We start from the raw sequence: 25,447 nt of genomic DNA, 5'->3' as shown, positions 1-25,447 counted from the left end.
TGACTTCATTTAATTGCATGACCTCGTTTGCATGAAGAAGCAAATAATACCTTTTTTCTATTCTCCAGTAGCCGTCTATTATAACATATGAACATATTCCTATTGGCACACGTCCCATGCTCATTATTTGTTCAAAATCAGGATGATGGCTAAAAATACAAAATGTTATCAGAACAAATTGTCTCTTTAGAAAAAAAAAAAAAAAGAATAAATGTTAAAGATAGAATAATACGATTTTTCAGTTCGTTACCATAATGTGTTCATTTAAAATGTATTTATTGTTATAATATTCATTTTTCTTTCATGAACTGATGTACTTGTTCCCTTTATGTGAGGCAGTAATTCCCGGTAATAAAGCGAGGAAGTCTCTGGGAATTTGATTCCCCCCCAGCTTTTCTTTAGCACATGCAGGTTGTTTAACTGTGACTGCTGCATCATAGAAGGATACAGGTTGCCATGAACAGTAGTCTGGATTCTGCTCATGGACTTGCAGGACAACAGCAGAGATTTGCTGGCTGCCCTGTTCTATTAAAATAATTTCCCTCATTTATTAAGAGATGGATTCTGATATAGGAAAAATACAGTATATATTCCCTAATATACAAGGATAGGGTGTATACACTTAAATTAGTCTTAAAGTAGATTTGCTTTTATAATGTGGCAATCCAAATCCCCAGAATAGACATAACATTAGATAATAAAATTCTTTCTATCTACAGCCACCACTAGAGGGAGCTTGGGAGCTTACGGCATTCTGTGTCATTATTGAGTTAAAGGTGGTTTCCCATAATCATTATTTATCACCTATTCACAAGATAGGTGATTTATATCTGGCCGGGTCCCCACCGATCACGAGAACGGTGTAACCTTACCATTCCTGAGAGTCCCATAGGAATGGAACGGTAGTGCGCATGCTTAGCCACTGCCCCATTAATTTTCTTGGGGCTGTCGAAGATAGCGGAGCAGCAGCCCCATAGAAATAAGTGGAGCGGTGGTTGATCATGCACACTACCGCTCCATTCCTATGGGGCTCCCAGGAATGGCATGGTAAGCCTGTTCTCATGATTGGTGGGCTAGTGATGGCTGCAAGAAGCCTTGTATCATTTAACTCTGTGTCTGCACAGGAGATTTGGAGCTCTGTATCAGGGAAACTGAGCTCTGTTTAATATAAAAATATATTTAGAAATTAATCATTACAGTATGTTTGGCCTAAAAATGGCATGGCGTTAAAATATGGAAATTTCGTTTAAAGAGCATATCTGCATAACAGGCCTTTAGCTTTAATTCAGCAAACATGTCTAGATGTAGCACTATGTTAAAATTAAAATAAATGGCCTTAAATGCACTTTCAAATAGTCCAGATTTTCGTATCCATGATGCTGTGCAGCGGGGAACTGCTTCAGATTTCCAGCTTGAATACCTAAGTTAGGAGAGCTACGTTCCACCTCACCACCCATGTGACAGAATAGAATTTGAACATTTCTGATATTTCTGGCTTTGAGTTGCCGTTTTCACTTCTCTACCCCCTCTACCACCGCCAGGTATACGGGAGAAACCTGCACTGCAGTTTCCGTATACTCTATGTATGAATAAAGCTTTATTTCTGCTTTATTCATTTTGCTGTCAATACCCATAACCCTGGGGAGATAAATATGGAGTTTACCACAGAATTGGGTTTGACTTTGACATGAGCAGCTCACATCATGTCCTGAAGGATTCATCCTACACTTGAAGCCAATTTTTCTATCTGTATCCCAAACACGAAAAACACAAAGTAAATAATGTTAAAGGCAAACAGCAGTGGCCAAAGTCTTCTAGCCCTATTACAATCTTCTATGTTACACCGTATGAACACCAGGCATAAGGCCATCATAAAACATCTAAAATTAGCTGTCAACATTAATAAACACTTGGGCATCATGCACACATCCATGGGCATTTTGGCCCGTTACACAGTGCAGAACCATAGTGCACATCATATTTCAGGCACAACTGTTCCATATTTCTTTCATTTTTATATCTTTCATATTTCCCTAGAAGCACTGAAAACAATGATGCTAGGGGAGAATATGGATAGAGATGCAGTATTCGATGGAGCGTGCTGCAATATTTTTTATGTGGGTTCCATTAAAACATTAAAGAGAACCTTTCACCTCCCCATACATGTGCAGCTGAGTGCAGCATGTAATAGGCAAGGCTGCACAAACTCTTGGGCACGTTAAATTTTTTTCCTACCTCCCTCCGTTATTTAGATATCGGTGCCGTTATATTTGGCGCCCGATATTTAAATAACCCCCTGAACAGTCAACGGGGCGTGTACTGTCAAGGAGGCATGTTACTATGGCTGTGACACTGTCCAATCAGATATAGACAGTGTTGCATCAAAAGCGAGGAGAGAGAGAGTGTGCGCGCCCGCTCTCTCACACTTCAGCTTTGAAGATCAGTCTCCTGCCGAACTGGCAAGGGGGCGTGTTACTGCTACGGACAGTGTAAGCGCTCCCCAGCTATTTTAACACTGTCCGTAGCAGTGACACGCCCCGTTGCCAGTTCGGCAGAAGACTGATCTTCAAAGTTGAAGAGTGAGAGAGCGTGTCCGCACGCGCGCACACTCTCTCTCCTCGCTTTTGCTGTAACACTGTCCATATCTGATTGGACAGTGTCACAGCTATAGTAACACGCCCCCTTGCCAGTACACGCCTCTCTTACTATCCACTACTAATTGTGAGATATGAAATTCATTAGCTCAGGCCCTTACATAAAAACGAATAGACTCTAGGAAGCTGCTAGCTGCCTTTAAGGTGGCAATGGGCCCCTCACCTATTGGGCCCTTGTGCAGCTGCATAGGTTGCACATATGGTATGTATGCTTCTGGTCTCCTAAGCATCCCTTGATCTCCTCTGCCGATAGCTCATTGCCATTGGCCTTGACCTGGGAAACCTTAAACAGGCTGCTTGAAAGGGATGTGCTGCCTGACAACCTTATTTACAAGACTGTAGTTGTTATGCAGTGTGGCCGTAGCAACCAGTCTGCCTCAAATGGTTCAAATGATCAGCTTATTTCCACCTTGCAGGGAAGGGTGAAGGGTGAACACATGATCTATTTTAGAACTGAATGGCCATGGGTGGCAGTGCTATTACTTGTGGTCATGAATGGCTCCAGGTTTATGTGACCCGAGTCATCATAGGCGCCTATATACCCCACTCTCAGCTTGACAGGCATAGAGCATGGAGCTGTGGTCCTACCAAACCCAGGAGGCCCTGGCAACTGCCCAGGTTCTGTCTGGTACGGGTAGTGCTATTGGTGGATATTTTTTTTCCTATAGCACTAGTCAATATGATAGGTCTTATTCATACTTCGACTTGCACGCATATATATCATTTTTTTTTGGGGGGGGGACATGTCTTGGGGCTTGTTCCCCGAATCTTTTAGGAGCCTAGCAATGCCCCAGGCTGCTAGTTCTGCATTGATGGGTCACTTAAGAGACTCAGCGATGCGGCTGAAAGTTAAAAATGGGCTACGTACATCGGCTGTGAAGAGAGGGGAGCTAAACTTTTGCATTAGGGCCCCTAATTGATTTTACGATGACTCACAGGCAACATTGTGTCGCCGTGGAGCCCTGGTCTAATACATAAAAATCTGCAGATAACTAAACACTAGATAAACATTATTCACATGCACTCTCCTAAATAGATAAGTAATAAGGTGCTGTAATTTATGGACTATAAGATGCACTGGATAATATGCATTCGAGTTCAGAAAAGTGGTAAAGTGGCAAAACACCTATCATCTCACAATTTTCTGATAAAAAAGTGAGTCCTGTAGTCAGAAAAATACGGTAAATATTTTGTTTATTACGTCTTTTAACGTCATATTAGATGTATCTAGCGATGGCAGTGAACTGTTCTGATTTCAGTATAAGATCGGAGAGACAAAACAGTTTTTTTAGGGCCAATGAGCAAATGTCTCTAACATGCATATAATATGTGTGTTTATCCAGTAACAGAGATCACATTCAGAGATGAGAGTGAGAGCAGCTTGCTTACAGTTCAATAAATTAAATAAATGTACCCAAACAAAATTCATGGCCAGATGCATTTGTTTGATTTATTGAACTCCAGGCTTGGCGAATGCTCTTTGTTCTTCTGTATTTGATACAGTGCCTAGAATCACAGTACGATCGCAGCACCTTCATGTGAACATATTTGGGAATGCTGTAATGTACATAGGCAGACTAACATGTCAATGGTTGTCAGTGTTCCTGAGAAGTGACATTTGTCCGATAGGTTAGAGAGAGAAACCAGGGACAAATTTTAGCTCCTTTTAGATGCCAAGAAAAAGAAAAGACATTTAAACAGAGACCAATGTATACGTTTTTGTAGCAGGGCTTTTATTTATATATATATATAGGCAGAGGTAAGCAACTGTTTAGGTTGCAGCTGTTTCTAGGGGCGTATTGTTCGCTGCCCCTCCTGCTCAAGTACACATGACAATTATAGAAACTGGAGCGGCTGTCATCTGACAGTGTCCCCACTGGAATTTTATTGAATTATATTGTCATATTATTTTGAAGGGACAATCCTTCTTAATTTTGACAATTGCGTTCATAAATTTACTGCATTGTTTCAGAAATTATAATATAATTATTTGAGGATTTATTGCAATACACTGCTTAAAAGTTTTGATATTCAGACAAGTTTTGTGGCAATATAAATGTAAAAAGGTGGATCCTTTGCACAAGGAACTTTAAAGCATACCTAACTTTTCAGGTGACTTTTCAGAATAAGCTTTCATATGTGCATACATGAGGAATAACATTATCTCCGCCCATTATATGACTTCTAATCCGCATTTCTACTGTCGCAGCATTCGGCTGCTTTCTTCAACTGACAGAGGATCTGGGGGGGAGCGTTAGAGTATGTTCACGTGGACTATTTTCGGCCGTTTTTCGGGCCGTAAACGCCCGAAAAAGGGCCGAAAATTCGGAAGCAGAACGACTCCAAACATCTGCCCATTGATTGCAATGGGAAAAACTTCATTCTGTTCCGATGGGCCGTTTTTTTACGTAGCCATTTTGAAAAACGGCCGCGTAAAAAAACGCCCGCGAAAAGGAAGTGCAGGTCACTTCTTGGGACATTTTTGGAGCAGTTTTTCATTTTTTCAACAGCTAAAAAAACGGCCGTGAAAAATGCCACGGAAAACGCAGCAAAAATCGCGAATGGCCAAAAAAACGTATGAAAATCAGGAGCTGTTTTCCCTTGAAAACAGCTCCATATTTTGAGACGTTTTTGAGTTTGTGTGTGAACATACCCTAATACTAGCTGAAAAACACTGTTTAGCTGGGCCAATGTCACCCCTTCCCTCAATCCTAACTACGCTTAAGGCACATGTTGCCTGCCCCCCCACCCGCCCCAACCAGCTATGCACCCGACTAGTCCCAAAACAGGAATAACAGACACAGTGACGTTACAGCACATGGATAGTAAACACCGTGAAGTCGTAGGATGGAGTTATTGTTTACAGTGATATCTTAGTATGGGAATAATGAGCACAGTAATGTCACAGAACAGGGAAAATAAATCTAGTGATGTCACAGTTGAAGGCTAATAATCACAGTGATGTCACAACCAGGGCCGGCATTTGGGGTGAGCGACATATGCCATCGCACAGGGTGCATCACTCCAGCAGGAGGAAGGGGGAGCTGCGCTGGCTCCCTTCCCCTGCTTGTTTTTCTGAAGCCCGGTGACTTTGCTGCTGCCCTTCCGCCTGGGCGTAACTACTACTGTAGCACCCATAGCGGCTGCTAGTGGCACCACCGGGCATGAGGGTGCCCGTGCCGCCCACTGGGACAGACCCTCCATGCCCGGCGGCACTTCTTGCAGCCACTATGGCTGCTACAGTGGTTGGACGCCTCATTCAATAGTATCTGCGTCCTTAGATACTATTGAACACTATAGCAGAGCTGGGAGGTATTACCCTGCTCTGCCATTTACTAGGCTACAGGCTGATCGGCGTGATGACATCATCACTGGATCACGCCAGTCTACGCAAGGATCCCATCGGCATTGTGAAGCAGCTCCGTTCGTCACGGGTCCTAGGGGAATACAATTTTTTGTTTTATTTGTTTGGGGGGCACTGTCTACAGGGGGGAGGTGGGGAGCTGTATGGCATTATCTACAAGGGGGAGGTGGGGGGCACTGTCTACAAGAGGGAAGTGGGGGGCACTGTCTTTAAAGGGGAGGTGGGGGGCTGTATGGCACTATCTGCAAGGGGAGGTGGGGGGCTTTATGGCACTGTCTACAAGAGGGAGGTGGGGGCACTGTCTACAAGAGGGAAGTGTGGGGTACTGTCTTTAAGGGAGAGCTGGGGCTGTATGACACTATCTACAAGGGCGAGGTGGGGGCTGTATGGCACTATCTACAGGGGAGATGTATGGCAGAATCTACAGGGGGGCTTTATGGCACAATCCACAGGGGGGACTATCTAGAAGGGTGGGCTGTGTGGTGCACCCAGGGGAGGGCAATATTATACTACAGGGGGCAATATACTGTGTGTGGCACTTAGGGGGCATTATACTGTGTGGGCACACTTAGAGGACAAAATACTGTGTCCTTTAAGGGGGTTATAATATATTAAATTATGAAATATAATTATAGTGTATAGCTATGGGGGCATTATACTGTGTGGGGGACTTAGGGGACATTATACTGCATGGGGGCACTAAAGGGGGCATTATACTGTGTGGGGGCACTGTAAAGGGCATTATACTGTGTGGGGGCTTTATACTTTTTTATAGGGCATTTTTTATGATGGGGCGCCAATTTCACACGGGGGCGTCATCTATCCTAAGGCTGGCCCTGGTCACAACATAGAGATAATAAATACGGCATAATACAAGGATAATACACACAGTGATGTCACAGTACAGAGGTAATAAACATGAAGGTAAAGCTAATAGATAATATATACAGTTATCTTACAGTAAAGGAATAATAAGCAGTGATGTTACAGTTCAGCGAATAAACAATCACAAACACTGCAATTCTCGTATATGACAGAGTGAACTTTGGGTCCCTTTAGCCCAGTTGCCTCCTTAGCTTTTGCAGCCCCAATAGTTACATCCCTGCTTATAACGATACATTATAAAATATAGAGTTCATTCTAAATGCCATCATTTTTAACCGTTACGATAGTAATATAAGATATGATGAATGGCAAAAATCTGAACTTTGGAGATTGTTCATTATTTTAGGAAGGAGCCCGTAAGCATTAGAAGTGAGATCGGGGGATGGTATTATATTTCACATAAGGAATCTTGCAACAATGTTAGCCATTTATTATTGTTTTAGTTGGCATCTGTCTAGTATAGAGAAGATAAAATGGAAAGAAATAGCCGAAATATATTGCAAAAAATATATCCAAAATATATCCGCGTTAGCAAATAAACCAAGATCTTGAATTTGGGTAAAAGCAGATGATATAATTAATGCATCTTCCATTATACATTAGAAACTGTAGTGATATGAGGTTAGAATCTTGTTTTTTTTTTAAGTGGAGCCCACTTCATTGGTCACAAAGTAGGAATATGCCATGAAGTGCCCTGATGGTAAAGATCAGCGCACATTTACAGTCATTTCTACAATATATGACCCACAGAAATGCTCTGATACTTGCACAGCTCAATAGTCATATTATTGCGTTAATCCATTGCTGAATTGTTTCTTTTTTCAATTCTGTTATTGTTGCTACCTTCAACGTATACACCAGATTAGACAAAGTATACACCAGATTAGATTGACTGTACTGCCACCATGTGGTAAAATTAGGTGTACTACCAAAATTTATCATTGAATACATTTAAAAACTTTCACAGTTGAGAGTCAATATGGATAACCTCTGACCTAAATCAGCTGTTGAACATTTATTTTTATTATAAAGAATAATTATTATAAGTGCATTTAAACAGATTTATCTTATATATTTTGACATTTGACGCTTTTCTTGCATGGATCCATACCATGAATTTCTGCCTCATTTTAAATAGCAGTTAAAAAATGCAGGAAATAGAAATCCTTGTCTTGTTCTCTTCTGTCTACATGGTCAAATTCTCATTCAGTTGTCTCTTAGTTATATTTCATTTTTAATTCCAAAAGTTTCTGTCATGAAAGGTGTCACAGGTGTTGTCAGACATCTTTCCTAAACTACTGAAAGGTGAATCTGCTTAGTTATTCAGTAACACTTTACCCATAGCTCCCAACCATCCCGGATCCAGCGGGACAGTCCCGGTTTTTAACCGCTGACCCGCCATCCCGAAGGTCTGAAAAATGTCCCAATATGCCTCGTTGAGTCACAGACTCCGTCTCCCTGTGGCCAGCCACGCCCCCTACCCTCCGTAAGGTCAATGTAATGTAAAGCAAATTTAATTAGCTTACAATTAGCTTACATTGACCTTACTCACCGCAGGCAGCTCACGAGTCACGGTCTGACTGTGGTCAGACCGTGACTCGTCAGCTGCCTGCCCCCAGCGTGAGTACGTCGCTCTGCGCAACAGCGTTGTGTGCCCGAAGTGAGGGAGCAGGATGTGCGCTCAACAGGCAGCACGGCATCGAGCCACCGGTCACTAAAAAACAGACAGACTACTGTGAGCACCAGCGCTCCATTCTTTTGTAGCACTTCGGGGGACTTTTGGTCCCCTGTTTTCCTCATTGGTAGGGACCCCAGTGGCTGGAACCCCAGCGATCACACATTTAACCCCTTATCCTGTGGATTGTGGATACTTGTGTTTGTGGGAAAACCCCTTTCATTTATAATATATGTTGTTTCAGATTCTTAATTGGTCATGTACCGCTGCAGCCAATCTCTGGCCTCAGCGGTGATGCTGCAATGAACGTCACGTGACCGCTGCAGCTATGGGGATATTATACTGTATGGGGCATCCGTGTGGGCATTATACTGTACGGGTACAAATATGGGGGCATTATATTTTGTGGGGGCAGCTATGGGGCATTATACTGTATGGGAGGTACTATGGGGGCATTAGTGCGTCCCACACAATATATTGGGGTATTATACTGTGTCAGGGCAGCAATGGGGGCATTATACTGTGTAGAAGTCACTATGGGGTATTATACAGTGTGGAGGGTCAGCTATAGAAGCATTATAGTGTGTAGGGGGTTCTATGGGAGCATTGGACTGTGTGGGCTGAATGGGTGGGGTTAGAGGCGTGGCCTAACAGGGGAACAATTTGCTATGCGTGCTGCTTCCATTGTCCATCTTTACGAAACTGAAAAGTTGGGAGGTATACTTTACCTACTCTTAGATCACTATATTATTATGCCAATTTACAATTCAGAAGTCCGGAAAAGCTGGGCGAGAACCTCTATTAGATCTATAATGCGGCCAATTGCTTTTTACACTTTTGGAAAACAGAAAATAAGTGATAGATGTTTAGATAGAAAGCGCATACACTAGGCATAGCAGACATGTGGTGTAGCAACACGTGGCGTAGTAGACACTTGGCACAGATGACACTTGGCACAGATAACACTCCGACCCTAGATTATGTACTAGAACAAACACAATTATAGGATACAGGATACGGGAACACTGGATGCAGGATACAATTAATGGACCATTTCCAAAGACTAACATGGTTATTCACAACAACGCTCAGGCAAACAAAAGAAAAGCAGAGCCCCCTTTAAGGTCCAGAATGTATAGGGATTGGCTAGAGAACTTTTAAGGCCGGGAACGAGCGCGCACCCTAAAGGATTCAGTGAGAGAGCTGCAGCCGTGTGTGCCGGCGTCTCTGGGGAGGGAGACGTCGGCATAAAGAGAGTGACCCACAGTCGAGGCTGCCGATAAGTAGGATGTGCGGTTGGTCAGCGACAGCAGGCACAACAAGAAACGAGCTCAGTACATAAATACAGCTCCAGAACAAAGCTCAATACATAAATACACCACCAGAACAAAGCTCAATACATAAATACAGTACCAGAACCAAGCTCAGTACATAAATACAGCACCAGAAGCAAGTTCAGTACTTAAATACAGCACCAGAAGCAAGCTCAGTACATAAATACAGCCCCAGAACCAAGCTCATTACATAAATACAGCACATGAACCAAGCTCAGTGCATAAATACATGACCAGAAACAAGCTCAGTACATCAATACTGCACCAGAATAAAGCTCAATACATAAATACAGCACTAGAGCAAAGCTCATTACATAAATACACCACCCGAACCAAGCTTAATACATAAATACAGCACCAGAACAAAGTTCAGTATATAAATACAGCACCAGAACAAAGCTCAGTACATAAATACAGCACCAGAACAAAGCTCACCACATAAATACAGCACCAGAACGAAGCTCACTACATATATACAGCACCAGGATATAGTTCAGTACATAAATACAGCACCAGAACAAAGCCCAGTACATAAATACAGCACCAGCACAAATACAGCCCGGTACAGAGATAATTTGCAAATTTAGTCCAACCCCTGCCGTATAGTTTTGTACAGCGTAAAACCACAGCTCCCAGCATGGCTGAACAATGGTAAGGATATGCTAGGAGTTTCTCTTTCACAAAAAAAAAATCATACCACCCATCATCTCGCTGCAGATCATACAGTGATTACAGTACTGATTGGAGGCAGAATAAACATTTACATTTAGTGATTCACAGGTGACGTCTTCTCAGATTCTAGTAGTTCTTTTTCTCATTGCTTCTCCATCCGGTCCAGAACTCTATGATGACTTCTCCTGGCCACTGCCCATTGCTGCAGTTTGCCGCTTGATGTCTTCAGCTTCTCACTTTTCAAATATAATATAATAGTGCCATACACTTCACCTCTAAATATAATGGCGCCATATACTATGTTCCTGATTATAATAGCACCATACACTGTGTCCCACACACACACACACACACACACACACACACACAGTGCCCCCTGTAGATAGTGCCCATAATAGAGCCCCCTGTAGATAGTGCCCAACATAGAGCCCCCTGTAGTGTCCCTCATAGAGCCTTCTGTAGATAGTGCCCCACATAGAGCCCCCTGTAGACAGTGCACCACATAGAGTCCCCTGTAGACCATGCCACCATACATAGTGCCCCCTATACAGCCTCCTGAAGATAGTGCCCCCCATAGAGCCTCCTATCGATAGTGCCCCATACATCCCCCTGTAGGTAATGGCCCCTATAGATCCCCCTGTAGATAGTGCCCCACATACAGTCCCCTGTAGATAGTGCCCCACATATAGCCTCCTGTAGATAGTGCCTCCTGTAGATAGGGTCACTCCCACTTTTAACTGAAAACAACCCCTTTACATACTCACACCTGATCCCATTCCCGCGCCGTCCTCTAGCAGGCCTGGTCTCTTCTGGCTAAGTCTGCTGGAGCTGAACGACGCAAGTGACGCGAATCGCGCCGCTTGCATAATTGAAAGGCGTTGAATGGCAGGGTAAGGCACATCCTTGCCCTGCCATTCAGCACCTTTCAATGATGCAAGCGGCATGATGATGTCATTGCATCACTTGCATCATTGAAATGTGCTGAATGGCAAGGAGCTAATGTTCTTTGTCCTGCTAGTGCTAGTTATCAAAGTAATTCTATGTGTCCTATAGATGCAGATACAATTATATTGCAGGAGGTGGTGGCGGCAGTTGGTTTCAGTGGTGCCGCCACCCGCTGAGAGAGGCAGCAGGCCGCCGCCTGAGGCGAGACACTCACCACGCCTCATGGACGGTGCTGCCCTGCATACAGATCGCCAACGCTCTGCTGACTCAATAACTGCAGAGTTCCAAACCTCCTCTGTCATTAACATCCGCACAAAAACTGCGCGCCGGGAGTTTCATGGAATGTGTTTCCATGGCTGAGCAGCTGCATACAAGCCTTACATGACCAAGCACAATGCCAAGCGTCAGGTGGAGTGGTGTAAAGCATTCCGCCACTGTTTTGTGGAGTGACAAATCACGCTTCTCTATCTGGCAGTTTGATGGATGGGTCTGGGTTTGGCGAATGCCGGGAGAACGTTACCTGCCTGACTGCATTGTGCCAGCTGTAAAGTTTGGTGGAGGAAGGATAATGTTATGGGGTTATTTTTCAGAGGTTGGCCTAGTCCCCTTAGTTCCAGTGAAGGGAAATCTTATGCATTGGCATACCAAGACAATTTGGACAATTGTATGCTTCTAAATTTGTGTGAACAGTTTGGGGTTTGGCCGTTTTCGGTTCCAGCATTACTGTTCCCCAGTGCGTAAAGCAAGGTCCATAAAGACATGGGTGGGTGAGTTTGGTGTGGAAGAACTTGGCTGGCCCGCACAGATCCTTGACCTCAACCCCATCGAATACCTTTGGGATGAACTAGAACAAAGATTGAGAGCCTGGCACCCTCATCCAACATCATTGTCTGACCTCACAAATGCTCTTCTGGATGAATGGGCAAAAATTTCCACAGACAATGCGAAATCTTGTAGAATGTCTTCCCATAAGAGTGGAAGCTGTTTTAGCTGCGAAGGGAGGAACAACTCCATATTAATGTCTATGGATTTAGAATAGGATGTCATAAAAGCTCCCGTACGAGTAATGTGTCGGTGTGTCAATACTTTTATCCATATAGTGTATGGTATAGTGAGGAGATCCAAGGTAGTGCATATTATAAAAGAGGCAGAATATTTCTAGACTAATAAGTGAAAAGGATATCCTCACCCACAATATACCATAGCTTCCCTGATCTTTAGACAATTTATGGTCAGGGAGCAGAACTGGACTGACCCATCAGAGAACCAGATGATCCTCTAGTGGGCCCAGGCTCCGACATGGGCTGCTAATACAATGAGGGTCCCAAGGTCCAGCAAAATACAATCTCGTTTGGAGCGGACTTTGGAGTTAATCACTTACCGGTAAGGTTTATGATAAATGTGTTTAATAATATTGTTGTAGATACACTACCGTTCAAAAGTTTGGGGTCACCCAGACAATTTTGTGTTTTCCATGAAAACTCACACTTATATTTATCAAATGAGTTGCAAAATGACTAGAAAATATAGTCAAGACATTGACAAGGTTAGAAATAATGATTTTTATTTGAAATAATAATTTTCTCCTTCAAACTTTGCTTTCGTCAAAGAATGCTCCATTTGCAGCAATTACAGCATTGCAGACCTATGGCATTCTAGCTGTTAATTTGCTGTGGTAATCGGGAAAATTTCACCCCATGCTTCCAGAAGCCCCTCCCACAAGTTTGATTGGCTTGATGGGCACTTCTTGCGTAGCATACGGTCAAGCTGCTCCCACAACAGCTCTATGGGGTTGAGATCTGGTGACTGCGTTGGCCACTCCATTACAGATAGAATACCAGCTGCCTGCTTCTTCCCTAAATAGTTCTTGCATAATTTGGAGGTGTGCTTTGGGTCATTGTCCTGTTGTAAGATGAAATTGGCTCCAATCAAGCGCTGTCCACAGGGTATGGCATGGCGTTGCAAAATGGAGTGATAGCCCTCCTTATTCAAAATCCCTTTTACCTTGTACAAATCTCCCACTTTACCAGTACCAAAGCAACCCCAGACCATCACATTACCTCCACCATGCTTGACAGAAGGCGTCAGGCACTCTTCCAGCATCTTTTCAGTTGTTCTGCGTCTCACAAATGTTCTTCTGTGTGATCCAAACACCTCAAACTTCGATTCATCTGTCCATAACACTTTTTTCCAATCTTTCTCTGTCCAATGTCTATGTGCTTTTGCCCATATTAATCTTTTCCTTTTATTAGCCAGTCTCAGATATGGCTTTTTCTTTGCCACTCTGACCTGAAGGCCAGCATCCCGGAGTCGCCTCTTCACTGTAGACGTTGACACTGGCGTTTTGCGGGTACTATTTAATGAAGCTGCTAGTTGAGGACCTGTGAGGCGTCTATTTCTCAAACTAGAGACTCTAATGTACTTGTCTTGTTGCTCAGTTGTGCAGCGGGGCCTCCCACTTCTCTTTCTACTCTGGTTAGAGCCTGTTTGTGCTGTCCTCTGAAGGGAGTAGTACACACCGTTGTAGGAAATCTGTGCTTTTCTTTCAAAAATAAGGACATTTCTAAGTGACCCTAAACTTTTGAACAGTAGTGTATGCCTTGCATGTGCAAACACAATAATTTACATTGCATTGCGTGTTCATTATAAATGGGGGGTAAGCCCTTACATTTTCTCTAATTTCCGCTGGTGGTCCTAAGGATCCCCAGTCCAATACTCTAACATTTAGAGATATGAATGTAAGACAAGTCATACAAAGGTCAGCCTGGATTACATTACATTATTTCTTTGGTAGGATCATGCTGACATTGAATGGAAGTTTGCAAGAACTAAACTGTGGATGAGTTACTTTGATGAAGGTGGGACTCTACCACCTCCTTTCAATATCATTGCCAGTCCAAAATCTATCTGGTATCTTTGCAAGTGGATCCACTATCAGCTTTGCCCAGGAAAACGTGAAGAAGAGCTCCAGAAACAACATGAAAACCTAAAGACCTTCACTGTAAGACACATTTTTTTTTATATAAACCTGTTCGCTATAGCCGAATGGTTCCACTTTCTAGACCTTTCAAAACATTATTGCTCATTGACTAAACTGATGCTTAGGAAATTCATGTATACATTTTTAATTGCAGGAGCGGCATGCTGACAACCTGATTCAAAATCAGCATTACCAGGTAAGCTCTGCTGCATTACATTGTTACAGTTCTGTCTTCTTGGCAAAGCTTGACTCAAAACATTTGTGACAAGCAGGAATGAACATTCCCTTATATTGGGTTCCGTCACATAGCTCCTGCATTCTGTGCTTAAAACCAAATAAAATATGTATGACTTGTATGATTCATTTTTGTCCCCCTGCCTCTTTAAAGCAGGTTTATGCAATATGATATTTTATTAGGTAACTGACAGAAGAGGCAGAGACAAAAATAAAAATCCAATGTGAACGGTTTCCTGCTATTACAACGTTTGAAATATTTCTAAATGCATTTTATGTTCTTTCTGCTGAGCACACAATTTTTTTCGGGTATGGCAAAAAGAGTCCTTGCTGCTCCTAACTCCAGAGACTGGTGTTTTATCGATGGTAGTCCAGTTGCGGTTTTGAGCTGATCCGCAATATTTATCCTAACTTATTATTATTGTTATACTCTACCCTCGATTATAATGAGCTCCTGTGTGGCAATGAGGTGTTCCTACAGCCTCCACTGCGCCTGCGTTCGTTCTGATGTTGTCTATGTTGCTTCCGGGTATGTCAGCTGACAGCCGGGAGTCACGTGGTCAGGCGTCACGAACCTGGTGGGTGAGTGTGATTGGCTGGTTCGGAGTGCACCGCCGAAGCCTGGGGGAGGAGTTATGTGTTATAGTAACTCAGAGTCCCGTAGTGAAGCATGCCGCTGATATCTATGCGAGCATGCATCCGTGGTGTACAGTAGAATATCTGCTGTTGAAGTAATATCGCTGGCATCCTGGCCAGAGTGACCAAGCTACAGACCCCTGATGATAAGTATAGAAACGCGTAGGGTTGGTTTCAAGTGAGGAATTTTAGCGTAGGGGACAGTGGCATTGTTGTGTACCTGAGCATTAGGAGTTTTTTGTGCGGTTATCGCGGGCTCCGGTGTGTTTGAGGGTCTTAACCACTGTTACACCAATGTTCAAACGCTGATTCCAGATTGGTATCTTTGTAGTACACCCAGTCAAAGAGGGTTCACAATTGAATCAGGACTTGGAGTAATTTGTTTAATACGTTTTTAATACACACGGTGGGGCTTTCCACAGTGGTGATTGTACCCCTGTTTTTAGAGAGTTATGAAATAAAGTTATATATTTTACTCATTTATCACTTCAGTGAATTGACAATTTTTTCATACTTTGTGGGAGTGCAAATTTATATGTATCATTCAATACAGTGAATTAACTCCAGAGACATAGGCACTCCATGTGCCACTGTATGGTCATTCCTTAGGGTACGTCCACACCTACTGGACTTCCTGAAAATTTCTAAAACTCTGCAACTGCAAATCCACACAAAACGTGCAGAGTTTTGTAAGGATTTTCCTGCGGTAAATGTCTTTAAAAAAAAAAATCATAACATTATATCTCCCATGGCAACGCTTCCCCCGGCCTCCAGCGATGATGTGTCGTCACATGATGGACCGCTGCAGCCTGTGAGTGGAGCACCAGGGGAGATGAGCATAGTGGTTTTTTTTTAGTTTAAACTTATTTTAAGCGTTCTGTATTTGTGGATTTTTCAGCAGGTAATCCGCAACAATAGGATTTAATTGTGGATTTCTCCCTGCTCATTGAATTAAATGGGGAATATCCGCAACAAATCTACGCGCTTTCTGCAGCATTTAAAACATTGTACCACAAGTCAATTTCTGCGTGGAAAATGTCTGCAGTATTTGGATGAGGTTTTAATGGAATAGGATAGTCTACTATGCTATTTTATACCTCTTTTTTGTATACTGACCAGACAGAGGCAAAAAGGACACTCTTTTCGCCTTCGTCTCGCAATGGAGCTTCATGGGCACGTTTAGCATATACCTCAGAAGCTTTCTTAGCGTACACAGTAAACAAAAACTAGAACTTGATGTTACTGTACTATAACTTTATTTCTAAGGGGTCATGCATGCGGTGATGCCACACAGACCCTGTACCATGGCAAGCAGAGCACCTACTGGTCAGTTTTAAAGACCTACAGACACTCCATATTCCGCTACAAGGTGCCTCCATGGAGCTTCAAGGAGAGAATAGCTGACATACAGCATGCAATGAAGTTTGCCACAATTTGTATTTGAATTGGAGAAATGTTCTAACTGGCAATCTTTGCCTAGTCTTCTGCTTCGAGTCTAGTCTAGTCAAATTCCACATTATATTGTAGTGTTGTGCTTTAAAACAAGTGCTGTTTTCTGTTTTCTCGATCAATGTACAAATGGAATCAATGAGCACTATATATGCATGTATGTATGTGTATATATATATATATATAAAAAGAAAAAACAGAGATAATGTTAATATTCCCCCCCCCCAACCATGTCTGAAGCCCTTGCCCTGACACAATTCCTCTAACCAGTTTAAGTTATATACTAAAATAAACAGACTAAAGCAGATACGAATATAAATTCTATTTTAGGGTTTCTCCACGTAATGAAAAAATAAAAATTTGTTTGAATTTAGGGAAATTATTTTTTTTTTCTAAAAAGCCCAATTAAAAAAATATTTTTAATGTGTGTAAAAATAGTAAAAAAAAAGAAAAAGAAAACAAAGCCCTGTCATGCAAAAATCACTTTGATATTAAAAAACAAACAAAAAAAAAAAAGTTTTAACTATTTGACCAGCAGATGCGGAAAATAAGTGACGGAATTTCATAGTGTATACTTGTAAGTATTATAAGAACCCAGAGGAATCTCTGTACATTATATTTATAATTAAATGGGTTATCCGGGATATTAAAATAGATGGCCTATCTTTAGGCTAGCCCATCAATATAAGATTGGTAGGGGTCTGATTGTCGGCACTCCCGCCGATCAGCTGTGTGACTGGGACAGTGGTGCAATACCTTACACAGCCACTACAAATGTAACGGTGCATGCAAGTACGAACGGAGAGAAGAACCATGTATACAATGTAGAGGCTGCGGAGCTTGCAAACAGCTCATCCTCAGGGTGAACAGTCGGACCCCCACCGATCTTATATTGATGGCCTATCCTAGGCCAGCAATTTTAATAGCTCGGAAGACCCTTTTAATAATTGATTTGTAATTAACTCTTTCCATTTATTAGTATTTTATTTTCTATGTGTCATAAAGCAAAAAAACAACAACAATGTTCGCATGTAAGACTTTTGAATCCTTCTTTGTTTTCAAACTTTCTAACATTTCAGATTATTTTTTCTCACCATAGGAAGTTATTAGAAATCTGGTCAAACGATACGTTGCAGCAATGATTAGGAATTCGAAAACAAATGAAGGTTTAACAGAAGAAAACTTCAAGGTAAAAAGTAATTTTTCGCATTCTGCATATACAGGATTAGCTATGTAATACACTTCTTTATTGTAGTTGCAATATAAATTATACATATTCTACATTCTAGTTTCCATGGGTTTTGGGATATTTTTTTATAGTTCTCATTATCTTCTACCATATATTTTAATAGAATAAATTGAATAAGTTTTTTAGTGCAGGTTCTATTATTGACATTTAGAAAGTGTACTCGGTACCACTTCAATTAAGGCCTCATGCACACGGCCGTGCTCGTAATCATGGGCCGCGATTGTGGGCACAGCCGGCCACCGAAGGCCACAGCCAGCATTTTTGGCCCATTCTCCAATACTTTGTATGGGAGCACGGCCTGTAAAGCGCAAAAGGACATGTTCTATCTTTTGCGGTAGAGTTCTACGGCATGGACACCGATCCGTAGCAGTACGGAAAGGTGTCCACGGCCAATAGAGCTGAATGGGTTCGTAGTTGTGGACCGTATTACGGTCCGCAATTATGGAGATTTTTTTACGGTCATGTGCATGGGGCCTCATTCAGACGGCCATAATGTGTGCTCTACGATGCTGTTGGTTAGGGTTATTAGACCACGGTCAGGCCAGGACTACGCCATGGAAAATAAAAGCACCTGCAATACGACCGGTTAATGAGGCCTAATTCCATATAAAAAGAAGTCAATAAATATACTGTACCATCTTAGTAATGTAGCCCCGTTACCTACTCTTGCTTTCTTTTAAATTGATTTTTCAGTTTGTTTTTGCGGTGTGCAGTGTAGAAAGAACTCATACCTCCCGGGAGACCAACAATAATCAGGCTAGCTGCTGCTAACTGAATTTATTATGGCTTAATTTTTCATTTAAATAATGGCTAATGTGAATATTAAATTTTGTATATATGATTCACATGTCCTGAGTTGGGATGATATCTAATGAACGTGTTATTGGGCCAAAAAGCGATGGCTCAAGTATAATGTCATATTCTGTACTGGGCCTGAAATACTAAATAGCAGTTTACTCTTAAAACATTTCCTACAGTCAGTTAATAGAAAATGTGCGGAACATATATGGTTATGTTTGTCTGTGTTGTGTGTCTGGCATATGATTGATTCACACTTGGATTCACACATCTCACAGGAAGCAATTGTTTCCCATCACAGCTGGTCTTCTCACCATCTCTGATGAAAGATCATGCAGCTATGAAATCTGCTATTTACCGTATTACTTTTTTTCTGCTATTAAAAGCTATGTAAACCTTTGATGCGCATTTTTTTAATAAATAGATTAGTCAGCATGATTGGTGCAACTTTTTAATTAGTCTTCATTAAAAATTATTTTAAGGCCCCATGCACACAAACGTGCTTTTGCGGCCGCAATTCCCCCGAAAATCCACGGGAGAATTGCGGCCCCATTCATTTCTATGGGGCCATGCACACGACCGTAGTTTTTACGGTCCGTTCATGGCCCGGGAGCCTGCACCGCAAAAAGAACGGACCTGTCTTATTGCGGGCGTGTTCTGCGGTCCGGCTCACTGAAGATAATGTGCATGTCCCGCGATTTGTGGGCGGCTCGCGGCTGAGCTTTAAAGCAGCTGAAAGAAATGGGAGTCCATTCACAAAGAAATGTCATAGATTATTACATGCAGATATATTAGATAGATAGATAAATCTTTAACCATCGAGTTCATCAAAGGATCTAATCAGATATGCAGAGCATCATTGTTCTTTAAATATCTTCACATCCAAGAACAACATCCAGCTAAAAAGTCTCAAAGAACATTAAAGAGTTTCTTAGTAAAGACATTGATGGCATATCGCTAGGGTAAACCATCAATGTCCATTCGTGTGTGACCCTGCCAATGGATAGGACAAAGTGGCTGGTGCACTAAAAAGCTTATTGCTACTTGACCTCTTGTCATCTCCACTTGGCTTTTCCTGGAGGTCCCATGATCAGCCATTAACAGGGGATTGGCAAAAGTCACAGAGGTCAGACCACCACCAAATCGGACCTACATGGCATATTCTAAACAACCTCTTTAAGCTTTTCATGTTTAACATTCCGATTTCACTGTTAGAAATTCAAAATAATGACTCTCTTTTACAAACCATTAAAGGAATAAGTCTTCTCACACCAAAGGCAAAACAACTGCACACTTTTACATATCTATATAACCAAGGCCACCATCAGGGCAGTATAGCGGATACTGCCGTCAGGGGACCAACTGCAAATAAAAAAAGGAGTCTGCTGCTACCGCCAACCATTGAATTATATTTATTACTGTGCAATGCCAACTTAATACAATCATTGCCGTGCCCCTCCCCACTTGCTTAATTGAAGTGAAACAAAAAGGCCCCTGAGCATTCTAAACACGAGCACCTCCGTAAGCTGCTGCCTGTCTAGATCCTGTACAGATAGCGGTTTCAGGTTTATGCTTTATTTTGATGCTTCGTCACTTGCCTCAGCCAGTTTGCCCCACCTCCGCAGCGCCCTGCAAGTTGTGTGCCCCCCCTTTCCCCTATAGATTCCCTGCCATATTGGCATCCGGCCTGTCCCTGCCAGGTTGCGTCTCACCTATTCCCCCTTCCTGCCCCTGCCACTTTCCATTTCAACCACATCATCCAAGAGTCCTGCCACCTTGTGTTGTTCTCCTCCCCGAGAGCCTCTACCAATGTTGCCTCTGCACTGCCCTCACCCCTCGTAGTGAGGGCCCAAGCTCCCTCCCTGGCTGTAAGGAGCCCAGAAATTCCTAATGGTGGCCCTGTGTACATCATTTTCTTTTGACATATTTGGGTTATATTTCAAGCTGACTGGATACGGATATTTTTACAAATTATTTCGCTCTACTCTGTCAACAAGTTATCACACTAAATCCCATTGTATGTCAGCTACTGATCTGCACTTGTTTCATTACAACACTTTCAGATGCTTCTAAAAGCAATGGAAGATGAGATGTGCAAATTGTACTGTACCAGTGTGATTCTCAGGAAGAACTTGCTTTGCTTAAATAACATCTCACAGTAATCCTTGGAGTAAATACTTGAGCACAAAATTGTCTTCACACATGATTTACAATATGGCAGTGTATAAATTTGTACGAATATTGGCATTTTTGTATCTCCTTGGACAACAGTGGGTTATAGGTATGCTCCCTTTTATTTTAATCAGAAATCATAATAGTACCAACTACCTAAAGCAAACTTTGAAGATTTGTAAGAGTAAACACAGTGATTTAACCAGTCATTTAGGAATTAGTCTTAGTTTAAAAATATTAGTGTGATCCTCATGTTCTGTACATATATTGTTTGATGTACTTTTATAAATTTGCTCTGTTGCAGGAACTAAAACAAGATATCTCCAGCTTCCGGTATGAAGTGCTCGATCTTCTGGGGAACAGAAAGCCTCCAAGGAGAAGCTATTCCACCAGCAGCACTGAGATATCACAAAAAGAGGATGTACCAGAAGAACGGCCCAAGGCAAAAAGTGTGTCCTTCAACATAGCCAACAAAAAAAAGGATTTCAATGTTTCGGCTCTCTTTAAAACAATGTCTGGGATTGAGATCATGGATGAGGCACCCAAAAGTAATGGCATTAGTAAGCGTTCCTTTATTCGAAATGGCAACAAACTCCAGAGGCTTTCAAGTTCCAAAAAGGAGTCCTTTAAAAGACTGGGCTTACTCTTTTCCAAGATGAACGGACATATGCCCGAGCCTGCTAGTGAACCAGTATACACCATCTCTGATGGTCTCGTCCAGCCCCATTACATGTGGCAGGAAGTAAAACAAACTGATCAAGAGCCAGAGTGCTCTAATAGTGAAATTAACCTCAATGAGGTGAGTCAAGGTGGGAGCATGGGTGCATTAAGTCACGATCATACTCCTATTCATACCAGCTCCCTACACTGTGCTTCCGACCTCTGCTCTTCTAATGCCAAGTTGATAGACTCAACAGAGGATGTGTTTGACTCATGGGGAGAAGCATGTGATCTGCTCATGAACAAGTGGAAAGATGGGCCGGAGGAGCAGGTCACAACAAGACTATAAGATAAATATATAGGACTGCTGTAAAATTTAGCAACAATAGATTTGTAAGAATTTCCTTTTACAGAGCATTAAATAAGGTAGGATTCCCTTCCCGTTCACATAGATGAGTGTGGAAGTCCATTAACAGCAATCTATTTTGCAATATTTTTTTACCATTCTCGTTTTTGCTTTTTATATCAAAGCTTACTAAGCTGCGTCTAAGCTTTCATGTTAGTCTTTCAGCATCAGCAGGGCTTTCTGACTATTGAAGGACACTAATGGGGAATGCAGAACAGTTGTAGCAAATGGAGCTGCACTACAATATAACAGCTTGTCCACGGATCTAATTCTCCGATATTTAGCCAAATTTATCTTTTCTGATGCATCAATTTAAATTTTATATTGTGATTTCCACCAGCAGCATGTGGGTTTTGACATGTTTGCACAAAAAACCGTCTATCAAGCTGGTTACAGGTAATGTTTGCTTATCCTTAAGGGTTGTTAATCTTTTAACCTCCTTTCCCAGCACTTTAGAACTCAATTCGATTACCACTATAAATGTTTTGGTTAATGTACAACAATTTATTTCTATGATTTATCTGTCTGCAGCACTATGTGAACAACGGCTGTAGCATCATACAATATTAGCAACATTACATGAATGTATCAGCAATTGGAAGGCCACTGGTATAAAGCAGCTTACTGTATATTTCAGAACATTCTCTAATCCTGTTCTACTTGGATCTACTTTACAATTGTAATATAGATCCATTTTTCATGGAGATCAGTGCCAACGAACATTGTTCACCTCTAGCATTTTTAACTTAGCTGATTTCTTGGTCTTTGATGATATAAGTGGTGTATCGATAGAACTAGCATATATTTGAAAAGTAAACTCAAGAACTCAGGAACACGGTTTCTACAGCTTAGAAAACATGACTACATTATTAAGCATATCCACTGAATCATTATTCTGTAATGGTAAAAAAAAGTAGTGTTTTTAGCTTACGCATTAGCTCTCTACCACCCATTATCCATTTACCTTGTAGGGGTGGTCAATAAATAAAAAAGGCTTTTATTAAATAAATGTTGAACTTCTTATAGGAGTTCTATTATTTGAAGGTACAAATTTAGGGTTGGTTAGAAAAAAAATCACTGCACTTCACATTATTACTAAACTTTTTCAGTCTTTCAATAGAGATCTGTGGAGAAGACCTATAGAGCTCAATTGCCTTGAGAACAGAGAGATGATTCTTGGCTTCAAGTTAAAACTCCCCCTAATTGTTGTAAGTGGGAAGGCATGGTGTGAACATTTCTGTAAGAAGTGGGCACAATTTACAATAGTTTTTTATGGAGCAGGGAAATGGTTTGTGGAAAAACAGATCACAATGAGATAATGGTTGCATACAGAATTTATTTTTAATCAAGAGAAATGTCAAGCTTGCTTAATTATCTAATCGCTTTAATTAATTAAATGCATCATTGATATGTTCTGTATTTATTTTGGTTATTCACCAAAGGTAAAACCAAAAGTATCCAAGCGCAATGTATGGTACATGTAAATTAAGTATTAAGTTGTCATGTTAAACATCATATTAACAAGGTCGACCTAGAATAGATAGCAGCCATGACTTATTTACCCCAAAAAATTTAATTAGTGAAAAAGTAGAAAAGAGAAGCAGTAATTGAAGAAAATAAAGACAAAATAAGATAAAGGACATTCTTAAAACATTTTAAAGAAGTGAGGTGCAAGGGCAGCACTAAGAATCATTACCCAAAGTCACCCTCCAGGGGATCTTAAAGAGGAAAAAGTAGATGTTGGGTAAGATTACCTAGCAAGACTTAATCTCAAGACCCAGCACCCGCTCAGGGGCTTTTATAGCGAATTCATGGTAATTAGCTCAAATTAATTCTTAGTATTTGTATGTAAGTACTTAGTGCCTAACAATCTTAAATTTATCAGATTGGTAAGTATCACTTCTCCAGTTGTATCACAGTCCAATTGTAATGTAAAAAGCAATGAAAATTTGCACTATATATAAAATTGTAACTGTTCTTAATCCTGTGTGCATCCTTTGAAGCAGCGCTTATAAAATTGTGGACTACGCACTACTACTTGTTCGGCAAAATTTAGTCATACAAAATCAGGTCAGGATGGTCAGGTAGATAAGGCAGACTGCCCTGCTATGATACATTCAGTAGGTTCATATAGCTCTAGAGATGCTGATTCCCTAACTATGGTGTAACTGATTCTTCTACACACACTAGATAACATTGTAGGTTGAGTTCAAAATTGGGTAAATTCAAAAAGTTTCGCTATTTTGGTAAGGGTATGTTCACATGCTTAACAAAAAACATCTGAAAATACGGAGCTGTTTTCAGAGAAAACAGCCTGATTTTCAGGTGTTTTTGAAGCTGAAAATGAAGCTTCTTTTAATTTGGAGCTTCTTTTGAGGCGTTTTTTGAGCCATTTTTCATATTGTTCAATGGAAATTCAGCTCCAAAATACGCCTCAAGTTGTGACATGCACTTCTTTTTACGGAGCATCTTTTTACGCTCCGTTTTTTAAATCAGCGGCATAAAAAGATGCCCCGTATGAACTAAATGCTGTTTTTCCCATTGATTTCAATGGGCAGATGTTTGTAGGCATTCAGCTTCCGTTTTTTCAGGCGTAAACGCCCCGAAATACACCTGAAAACACTGCGTGTGAATATACCCTCACACTAAACATCTAATATGTTTATCTATTATGAACAATTTATTGTGCTGTAGAAACATCGGCAACAACAAAAAAAACTCTACCAGTAATAAGCATTCATTAGCCTTGATAGGACTTACTATATTACTCAGGGTGACTAAGCAATTGCCAAAATATAATGCAAATTTAAAGTGAAGCTCTTTGGAGGAAAAAAAAAGGACACTTTTGCCCAAAGAGAGACTACATGCCTCACCCTAAAAGTCATACTTACCTGGTTCCTGGCATTCCTGAGGTTGACATGAGCCGCCCGGAATATATATAGAAAATAACTCTCTTGTAATGCATCAGCTTTATCCCGGAGGTTCCCTTCAAGAATGTACATAGATGCACCACGAGGCTGGGTTCACACGAGCATGTTACGTCTGTAATGGACGGAACGTATTTCGGCCACAAGTCCCGGACCGAACATACTGCAGGGAGCCGGGCTCCTAGCATCATAGTTATGTATGATGCTAGGAGTCCCTGCCTCGCTGCGGGACAACTGTCCCGTACTGTAATCATGTTTTCAGTACGGGACAGTAGTTCCACGGAGAGGCAGGGACTCCTAGCATCGTACATAACTATGATGCTAGGAGCCCGGCTACCTGCACTGTGTTCGGTCCGGGACTTGCGGCCGAAATACATAGTTACATAGTTACAACGGCTGAAAAATTT

The 25,447-nt window shown here is 41.6% G+C and overlaps 1 protein-coding gene across 1 annotated transcript in view; it reads left to right on the top strand.

Moving 5' to 3' along the window:
* Positions 1-23,828, top strand: part of TRPC5 (transient receptor potential cation channel subfamily C member 5) — a 311,378-nt gene extending 287,550 nt beyond the window's left edge. Inside the window, exons 8-11 of the mRNA XM_075835838.1 lie at positions 14,324-14,530; positions 14,664-14,705; positions 17,928-18,017; positions 21,352-23,828. Of these exons, the coding sequence (XP_075691953.1) occupies positions 14,324-14,530; positions 14,664-14,705; positions 17,928-18,017; positions 21,352-22,056 (1,044 nt within the window). The 3' untranslated portion in view covers positions 22,057-23,828. The remainder of the gene's footprint in view (positions 1-14,323; positions 14,531-14,663; positions 14,706-17,927; positions 18,018-21,351) is intronic.
* The last annotated feature ends 1,619 nt before the right edge of the window (positions 23,829-25,447 follow it).

The sequence above is a fragment of the Rhinoderma darwinii genome, chromosome 8 (assembly GCF_050947455.1).
Source record: "Rhinoderma darwinii isolate aRhiDar2 chromosome 8, aRhiDar2.hap1, whole genome shotgun sequence".
NCBI classification, from domain to species: domain Eukaryota; kingdom Metazoa; phylum Chordata; class Amphibia; order Anura; family Rhinodermatidae; genus Rhinoderma; species Rhinoderma darwinii.
Note: the sequence above shows the minus strand (reverse complement) of the source record. Positions and strands in the feature narration are given on the sequence as shown.